Source organism: Cynara cardunculus (genome assembly GCF_001531365.2).
Source record: "Cynara cardunculus var. scolymus isolate 2C chromosome LG 5, CcrdV1, whole genome shotgun sequence".
Lineage (NCBI taxonomy): Eukaryota > Viridiplantae > Streptophyta > Magnoliopsida > Asterales > Asteraceae > Cynara > Cynara cardunculus.
In genome coordinates, this window is record NC_037532.1 from 29,245,727 (window position 1) to 29,255,565 (window position 9,839).

At 34.1% G+C, this 9,839-nt stretch overlaps 1 protein-coding gene across 4 annotated transcripts; it reads left to right on the plus strand.

Annotated features, from left to right (window-relative positions):
• Positions 1-1,129: 1,129 nt before the first annotated feature.
• LOC112512339 (ferredoxin--NADP reductase, leaf isozyme, chloroplastic-like) lies at positions 1,130-8,061 on the plus strand. Of its 4 annotated transcripts, none has more exons than XM_025118230.1 (10): positions 1,167-1,271; positions 3,264-3,501; positions 4,335-4,471; positions 5,245-5,323; positions 5,434-5,525; positions 5,979-6,056; positions 6,136-6,198; positions 6,280-6,514; positions 7,352-7,467; positions 7,781-8,061. In XM_025118230.1, exons 1-9 carry the CDS (start codon positions 1,167-1,169, stop codon positions 7,417-7,419), a joined length of 1,095 nt encoding a protein of 364 aa, XP_024973998.1. In that variant the 3' UTR covers positions 7,420-7,467; positions 7,781-8,061. The 4 variants fall into 4 exon arrangements, with proteins under 4 accessions (XP_024973997.1, XP_024973998.1, XP_024974000.1 ...); XM_025118232.1 differs by having other exon boundaries at positions 7,923-8,061; XM_025118233.1 differs by having other exon boundaries at positions 7,767-7,916.
• The last annotated feature ends 1,778 nt before the right edge of the window (positions 8,062-9,839 follow it).

Here is a 9,839-nt window from a genome sequence, read left to right on the forward strand (position 1 = left end):
TTTTAAGAGTTTTAGCCAAATGCTTTATAATATAGTATAGATATAGATATACACACACACACATACACACACACACTATATTATAAAACATTTGACAAAAAACTCTTAAAAACCATTTTTATGCATGAAGTACTGTATAGTGATGCTTATTACTTAAAATTCAAAATTACAAGTAAATTATGTTTAAGTACAACTTATTAAAGCTCCATGTTTGAATTCGTGTAACTAACTGCGAATAAACATAACCAAATAGAGAATAAACATCTCATTTTAAAATATAAAAAATCTAAAATATATATATTGATGCATATTATTTAAAATTCAAGATTACAAGTAAATTATACATAAGTACAACTTATTAAAGCTCCATGTTTGAATTTGTGTAACTAACTGTGGATAAACATAACCAAATAGAGGATAAACATCTCATTTTAAAATATAAAAAATCTAAAATATAATTAGGAAATTATCGAGTTCTAACAAAATAATTAATTATTATCTTTATAAGAAAATTATATTATTAAACCAAATATAAATTACTTCGTTATTGAACCTAAATTAAATTATAATAAAAAAATGAATTAAAAAATTGCATAAAAATATGAATTTTAAATAGTTAATTTGATGCTAATATCAATATATTTTTATCAAATTTTTATGATATCTTAAAATTTATATTTTATTAAAAAAATAAAAATATTATCGTTTTTTTAAAATCACATAATTATACTATAGGATCGATTGAGATAAAAAATAAAATGAAATATTAAAATCAAGATGTAATTCACTACATTACACGAACACACTTCTAATATATATATATTTATCATGTCCAAAATACCAAACACATCCTTGTAATCCCCTTACACGATTCTCACCCTATGATGTTTTTTTAGAGTATCTATTTTGTTTTCTTATCATTTTAAAAGATCATCTTATTTATGAAGAGTTCGGAACAGAAATCATATGATTGTGGCCACAGAAATTTAAAAATATCGTAAAGTGTAAAAAGACAACACAAATTTCTTATCTTCACATCTGCCGTTGCCATTGGCTTTCTAATTTCCTCCATCCAATTCACAAATATCCATTCCCTTTTCTTCTTCACTCGTAGTATATCTTCCATTTCTCTTTGCACTCTTCACTCTTCATTTTCCTCAATCACCATGGCTGCCTCAGTGAGTGCCGTTGTCTCCCTTTCATCTTCCAAATCCAATGCAATTTCAACTAGAACATCCCTCGTCTCCCAAGAACGAGTCTCCTTCGCCAAGGTATTGTGATTCACTGATTTCCCCCCTTCCAATTTTGCTTTCTTCTTCTACATTTGATGTGGGATTTGCATATTTTCTATCTATTGAAATGGGGTTTGCTTAATTTGTGTTTATTGAAATGGGGTTTGCATAATTTGTTTTTATCGAAATGGGTTTTGCTTAATTTCGTGTTTATTGAAATGGGGTTTGCTTCGTTTGTGTTTATCGAAATGGGTTTTGCTTATTTTGTGTGTTATTGAAATGATCGGTGCATTGGTAAGCTTATTTGATTGTTAGTTCATTGTTAAATGAATATTTTTGCAATCAAACAGGAATAGAATGTATGAGATTACCCTTTATTTTGAAATCCAAGAGCATATTGTAGATCAAACTAAAAATCATCAAAAAATGGCGGCAAATAGATAATTTTTCCTCATAATTTTGGGGAAAATGAAATATAGCAATCAATTCAAATGTATGATAGAATGCAATTTATAGCAAATCTGTAGCCGAAAGCGATAACTGTACAACTAAGTCATAGCTATCAGTTGGTCTTAAATATCTTTCGCTACTGATTTTCCTATGGAACATTAAGATTAGCAACAGAAGAATCTGTAGCATATCTGTCGCTGATTCGTAACAAATCAGTGGCAGATAAGTCCGTAGCAAATAATTGGTCACTGTTTCCCCCTGTTTCTTGTAGTGACATCTAAACACCTCCTTGAACTCCAATAATCACTATTATGAAAAATAATGATTTAGAAGATGAGGGCAACATAAAATCTTGCAACATGGCTCGGAGGCGATTATGTAATTTAGCTTATAAATTTGCCAAAGAATAAGAAAATTTCCATATAATATGATGACATTACTTGCTGCAATATTTTGTTTATGTAACAAGGGCTATTTAGTAACCATGATCATTAGTAATACCAACAAAGATGACTAGAAGATGCATGTTTTTGCATAATATGAGAAGGGTGTTTGATTATTTTATGTGAACCGAAATTAATGTTGTAGCGATTGCATAAACTATGAGCAATCACTGCATAAATTGACGGAAATAATCATCCAAATTCTACATTTTATAATCATGCCATGTGAAAAAAGTGTAATACTGACAATATTCTAAATGGCGTGATGTGTGACAAGTTTTAGGAGTCTTGGGGAATCACAACGTCTTTAACTGTGTGGTTTAAGGTGGCAAGTGGGTTAGAAATATTATGGCTGTTTGCATTAAGCGTATAAGTTCCTTACTAAATGGTGAAGCCGCTTCCAAACACTTGAATATGTCTGACCAAATAAGTTAGAGGCCTCTTTAAGCTCTTTCCAAACAGGCCCTACGTGTGTTACAGGGTTGGGTTCAAGGGGAAAATCTAAAAAATGAGAATGAAAAAACCATGATAAAAACAGATGAAAAAGTATATCAGTACGGATTTCAAATTAAAGATGATAAATGATTCTTTTTTTGTGTAACGTGTTACGGTTTGATTTTGACTATATTGCATCTATTTTCCGTTAAGAAATAAGGGGGAAGTTTTTTAATTTAAAGATAAAGTTGTAACTACCCCTTAATCACGTCCATTGGATCAATTAGTCTAATGCTTGATGGAGAGTTCCCTATAATATTGAACAATTTAAATTCATATTCACATATAAAGCTTACAAAAGGTATAAACCTTGAGGTTCATTTTTTTCAAAAAGAAGTCGAAAAAAGTGCGCCTTGGCAGCATGCCACAGCTGCATCTTGAATTAAACAGCCACCATGGAGGTTTACAGAACATGAGAGATGTTTCTTTCCACCATGGCGTGGCTTTTAGAACACTATATAACTTTGGGTGCTTGCTACCCACTTTTTGTGCTTCCTATATGTTCTTTTTGTAAGTTTCTTTATTTGCATAAAGTTATATAGAACAGTAGCATGTGTACGCAAATTATTGATTTTTCTTTTTGTAGATCCTTTTCTGAAATGTGAGTTTGGTCTTTCTCCATGTTTTCTTGGCTCATGTTTAGGTACCATATTACAAAAATGTGTCATCAAGTGGTAAATTGTTTTCAATTAGAGCTCAAATCACAACAGAGGCTGAGGCTCCTGCTAAAGTAGAGAAAATTTCAAAGAAACAAGAAGAGGGTGTGGTTACAAATAAATACCGTCCAAAGGAACCATATGTCGGTCGGTGCCTTCTTAACACCAAGATCACAGGCGATGATGCCCCCGGTGAAACTTGGCACATGGTCTTCAGCACCGAGGGTATGCCTAATTGCCTTTTCCTTCCCTTATATTCTCAACAATAATCACTAGCTTTAGCTTTTCTTCTTGTGCTAGTAGTTGTCAGTATTGCGCTTTTTGGTTATGTTTTATTTTACCTATTTTCTTCATATATGTCCCCCAGGCTGCCTTGTTTGTTTAATACACATTGCTTGATTGCATACACCCTCACCTGTAGCTTGCACTATTTCTTCTTCTGATATAATTTTTACAATTTGCGGGTAGAGGAAAAACTGCATACATTTTACCTCCAGAAGGTATATTTAGGTATATAACATTGAATGAGATTTCAATTAAATTCATGACCTTCTGATGAGTATGAAGCCATTTTCTTTTGATAGGTCAAGAGGTCATGGATTTAATTAAAATCTTGTGTAAGTTTATATGCCTAAATTATCCGACCTTGGGTGGGATTTAAATCCGCTTCGAGTCTTCTTTGTTATCTTCAGGGTCCAATGGGATTAGTTGAGGTGCGTGCAAGCTGGCCTGAACACCCACGGTTACCCAAAAAAGACAATTGAGTTATAATTTTAAAGTAAAGTAAAATCATGTTGATTTGGATTCCAAAAGTTATTCAAAGTAAAGGAAAAACAATTGAGGTTGAATTTGAAGTGGATTATGAAATCATGGTGTGTGTTTGCTGGTGCATGCTTCATAAGAGCTACAGTTTGAATCTTGGAAATATCTATTAATAATCTGTTTTTCTATATTCAAACGTTTTTTATAACAAAAATGTAGAAGTTAAAGATTCAACCTTTGTTATATTCTTGAAAGCTAAGTGAAATCAAGATTGGTTTATTGTTTGGCTGGATCAGGTGAGATCCCATATAGAGAAGGGCAATCCATTGGTGTAATTCCAGATGGGATCGATCCCAAGAATGGAAAGCCACACAAACTGAGATTGTATTCCATCGCTAGCAGTGCTATCGGTGACTTCGGAGACTCCAAAACTGTAAGCATTTCTACAAAATCCCCTTGTTCGTGAAACCCTTTTGACGAGCCGGGTCTTTTAGTTAAATGACCTTATATGAGTTTTCAATTAGAAGCTCGACCTTTATTAAAAAAAATCAACTCAGTAGCCTTCTAATGACCTGTGTTTGGTGTTAATTGCCTCTGGTGTAAAACACCCTACTCTTGTAAAATCTCTGAAATAAACACCCGAGTAGGTTATTTAACTAAATATCCTTGAGGAGCCTTGGTGTGCCAAGATCATCTTTCATCGTACCTTCAAATCAGGGTCTTTTGGGTTAATGACCTTTAATGAGTTTTTAAATAGGACCATGACCTTATAAAAAGATTAGCACATTGACCTTCATCCAGAGATGCACAAAAAAGCCCAAGCCTGAAGCGCGGGCCTAGTGAGCCCAAAGCCAAGTCCAGGCCGGGCCTTAAAGGCGATCAGGCCGAAATTTTGGGGGCATGCCTGGGCCTAGGCCCAGTCAAAAAGGCCCGACCGGGTCCTTTTTAAACCCCAAAGCCCGTCCCGTCCCTGGACTATAAAAGCCCGGGTCTTTTTTCTCACTGAAAACGGGCTTGGAAGGCCCAGCCCAGGCTTCATCTGACATGCCCCCTGTTTCAAACCAGTCTGCCACTGTAAAAACTTAGAAATAAACTAGAGGGTCATTTTGCAAAACCAGCATCTGGAGGTCATTGAGCTAAATAGCAATCCTTTTAAATTCACAACTTACGTTTATATCCGGTTTCTGAACTTGATGTTTTATTTAGGTCTCTTTGTGTGTGAAAAGACTTGTCTACACCAACGACCAAGGCGTAGAAGTTAAAGGAGTTTGCTCTAACTTCCTGTGTAAGAATAAAATCCTTGACTCCTTCCTTCGTTTATTTTATTTTATTTTGTGGTCTGAATCTTTTATTTGCGATCATGGGTATCGTTTAAAATGTTTGTTTATGACTCAGGTGACTTAAAGCCTGGATCTGAGGTGCAAATAACCGGTCCAGTAGGAAAAGAAATGCTTATGCCAAAGGATCCTAACGCAACTGTTATAATGGTGGTTTTCCGCTCTTTAATACGACTTTCATACTCCCGCCCTCCCATGAAAATTGCAACATTTGACTAGTCAACAATACAAATAAAAGAACTCTATTAGCCAAAATCAAGATCATCATTTCTTTGTAGCTATCATCATGGGCACACATACTATTTCCATTCTAAAATAAATGTCCACTATGAAAGAAGGCGCATAGTTTTAGAAAATGACTATTTTACCCGGTAACGAGGGAGTAATGAATTGGAAAAGTAGAGATTTTCTTTTAAAAGTGATTATTTATTTTAGAAAAACTAAAGTAGAAATTCAAGACACTTATTTTGGGTCCATAGAGTATATAACTTTAACTTGAAACTTTCTAAAAAAGGAAAGGGTTGCACTTTTCATCGGATGGATGAGAATAACTTGTGATTCCAAACCATGGGTTTCATTGCTAATGAACTTCTCCCATTGCAGCTTGCAACAGGAACTGGGATTGCTCCATTTCGCTCATTTATGTGGAAAATGTTCTTCGAGAAGCATGAAGACTATCAGGTACCGTTTACTTGAATGAAAGTTGTTGCCCTTATAAACAGTTGGTGGAAAAAGGTTCTCAGTTGATTCCTAATTGCAGTTCAATGGTTTGGCATGGCTCTTTTTGGGAGTTCCCACAAGTAGTTCCCTGTTATATAAAGAGGTAAAAACTTATACCATCTTGCAAGATCAAAAAGTTATAGGAATGCCTAAATTTACGTTTGATTTTGATGAAATCTTTCAGGAATTCGAGAAAATGAGGGAGATGAAACCGGAGAACCTGAGAGTTGACTTTGCTGTAAGCAGAGAGCAAACTAACGATAAGGGCGAAAAGATGTACATTCAAACCAGAATGGCTCAGTACGACAAAGAACTATGGGAATTACTGAAGAAAGACAACACGTTTGTGTATATGTGCGGGCTTAAGGGCATGGAGAAGGGAATTGATGACATTATGGTTTCATTGGCTGCTGAAGATGGTAAGAAAGTCAAAAACTCAAAATCAACATGCATTCCCCCCCCCCCCCCAAAAAAAAAAAAACCAAAAAAAAAAAACCCTATTAGGATATGTGGAACACCTATGAAAATCTCTATGGAAGGGTTTGTTGGATTCACACATCGGCTAGACTTGGCACTTTGTCCTCGGTATGTTGGAAGCTTAGGGCCCTTTTGGAGAATAATCTAATGGGGTTCCACATATTCAAACATAATATCTGAGTTGCGGTCTAGCACCACTTAGGGATGCAACACACTCTTTCCCCTCTGTCTAGCCTTTGTTTGGGAGGGGTGTGTACATTAGCTACAAAAGGACATGTATACGTGTTGGGACCTTTCTTCTCTCTATAAAGGTTCTTTTAGAGAGTAATCTAATGGGGTTCCACACAAAACCCTTGTAGAAAGATGGGTGGTTCTTTTATATATATATATATATATATATATATATATATATATATATATATATATATATATGTTTGATGGTCCATACCTATCTATCGTGGGATTCCAATATACCCCCTCAAAGAGAGGTTACACATGGCCCCTAAGAAATCGAGTCCCTAGTTGGTGTTAAACCATGATTCTGATACCATGCTAGCATTTACAGAACCCCTGAGAATCTCTCTCTAAAAGATCCCTTATAGAGAGAGATGAGAGACTCCTACATATATATATACAGGTTGATAGTATGTGTCTAACCGATATGAAACCCTATCACATCCAATGCACATTCGGCGGGTAGTGGTAAAATTACACCAATACCCTCATTCACTCTCTTTTCTTGTTTCTTTATATCATTGTTCTCTTTGTGTTTTTGGTAGGCATTGATTGGATACAATACAAGAAGCAATTGAAGAAAGAAGGACAATGGAATGTGGAGGTGTACTAAGTGGCTTTGTTTCTTCTTGTACAAATGCAGCCCTCTCTTTGTAGATAGGTAACCTCCTATTTTTGTAATTTGCATATTTGACCTTTTTTTTTTCCTTTTTTTTTTTCCTTTTTTTTTCTCTTTAATTTCCATCAAAACCAAGTCTATGTTTATGGGATTCCCCCCAAATTTTAGTATTTTTTATTTTACTTTTTGAGGGCATGAATTATAAAAGTATACTACAAGTATGGGAATAAGATTATCCTTGAGTGGTGTAGTTGTTTTCTTGACTCCATATGAGCTATCTGAAATGACAAAAGGGTAAAAACGGAAAAAAGAAAAGAGATATCTGATAACATTTGATTCGGTTTCATTCGTCTAGCTTTGGATGCTTATTTCGAGTGCCCAGAAAGCAACAAGTTCATAAGGATATGGAAATGGTACGACATTATGTGAGAGAGCTTCACCAGCAAAAAGAGTGTAATACTGTTAACAAATTGTTATCTGGTTCATACTATTTACAGGTTGTGGTATACGTATCTGTGATTCCATATATGTACCCGAAGTCATTCTTTACATTATACTAAAGAAAGTGCTCACGGGGTTGTAACATCTTTTCCATATCTCGAGTTTGTGTGTTGGGATTTATTCGAGCATTTTATGCCATCAATATATATTCGTTTAGGCATTTACGATAAATTCTTCAAATTCAAAAGAATGGTATCCATATTAGTGGCTGGAAAATTAATAATTTAATTGAAGTCTAGAAACAACAGGTAAAGTTGTATTCTTTTTTATAGCAGTTCGTTGTTATAAACTATAAAAATAGTAATTTCACAAAATAAACAAAAAACGGATTTTATGTGACGATTTTGTTGTCGTTTAATGAGATCAATACATGGAATTACGTATACGAAAATTAGCTTGGCCAATTGTTCGAAAAACTTATTTGTGAGGGGTGTTAAAGAATTCCTTTAAAAAAGGAGTCCTTTATAAAAATATCTCTTACACCCCACAAACTTTTCAAATTTTGCACATCACCCCTAATGTTTCGTTTTAAAACCAAACCAAGTCCTAGGTGAAATGTACGGCAGACTTGTCTCTACTTTCAGTATTTGGTTTTTCATGTTATAAAATCAGACGAACACGTATCTATGATAAATATATCTGGGCATATGATGCACCTATAATTCGATATGATCAATCAAAAGTCGAAACGATAGTCGATATGTTTTTATTAAGACACATAATTTTTTAGATTTGTAGGTAAAAATCATGCAACTTTGTATTAAAGATTTTTTTGGGTTTATGAAAATAGAAAAATTGTTGACACGTTTTTTGCGTTTTTGAATGAATTAGCTGATTAATAAGGGGTTTGGGAATGAAACAGCGCGAATACGTCGATAAAGTATGAATTTGGTGAACTATGGTGAAAAGAGCTAGTTCCCACAACAAGAGACCATCGATCGTAGCTCACTTCCCAAGTGAATGCAGAGTCCGTGTCTATTTCATCGGCAAACTCAAACAGTTGAAATTGGGATATTGGATACGAAACTTTGAGTTAAAGTAAAAATTCGTTTTAGAGATGAAATGATGATTGCTCTATTATCCAAAGATTTGATTGGTCAATTTGAAAGATTTATCTCAAGAGACTAATGATGAAAAAATTCCTTAAAAAAGCGTCGTGCGATGATCGATAAGCATTGGACAGTTCCCGAGCTCTACCAAGATTCGATTTGTGCCTCACTTAAATTGAGGCTTCGGCTATTAGTTTTGGTTAGAAGTGAGAAGCTATTTAGGGGGTGTTTGAGATTGCTTATAAAAACAACTTATTGACTTATTCTGGTGTGGCACCGGTAATAAACACTTTTGAGTGTTTGGATAAACAATTTATACCGGTGTCAAACCGGTAATAAGGAGTTTTTGAAAAAGTTGTTTCAGATAAGCAATCTCAAAGACTCCCTAAGTTGATGGAGTTTAGCAGAGAGAAACATTTATGACTTTTGAGGATTTTTAATCTATCACATATTGATTCAGTTTTATAAGACTTTTGTATTCGGTTTCTTTTAAGGAATAAAGTTTACTCACCTTCTTTGTGGACATACACCACCATATCAGTGGAGAACTATGTTATATCAGTATATCATTTGCTTTGAGATTTACATCATCAATCTGTTCATTTCGCATTGGTTGTTGGCAAGGTTGCACATTTCTTAAAGTTATATCAGTATTTCAAGCGGTTCCTAGTTACAGGTCGTAACTGTACGACCTGCTTTATCAAAGTTTTTTCATATCCACTCATTTCTTATTCATGTAATTTTATAAAAGTTTTGTCAAAAATGAAATTTTCTTCTATTGAGATAATTACTTTCGTAATTTGTATTTATTTATACATAAAAAAATATTGTATTAATATATTTAAATTAATTAAAATAAATAAT

Coding starts and splice junctions, on each gene's coding strand:
- LOC112512339 (XM_025118229.1), top strand. CDS start 1,167: ATGGCTGCCTCAGTGAGTGCCGTTGTCTCCCTTTCATCTTCCAAATCC. Junction 1,272..3,263: donor AACGAGTCTCCTTCGCCAAG/GTATTGTGATTC, acceptor GCTCATGTTTAG/GTACCATATTACAAAAATGT. Junction 6,057..6,135: donor AGAAGCATGAAGACTATCAG/GTACCGTTTACT, acceptor TCCTAATTGCAG/TTCAATGGTTTGGCATGGCT.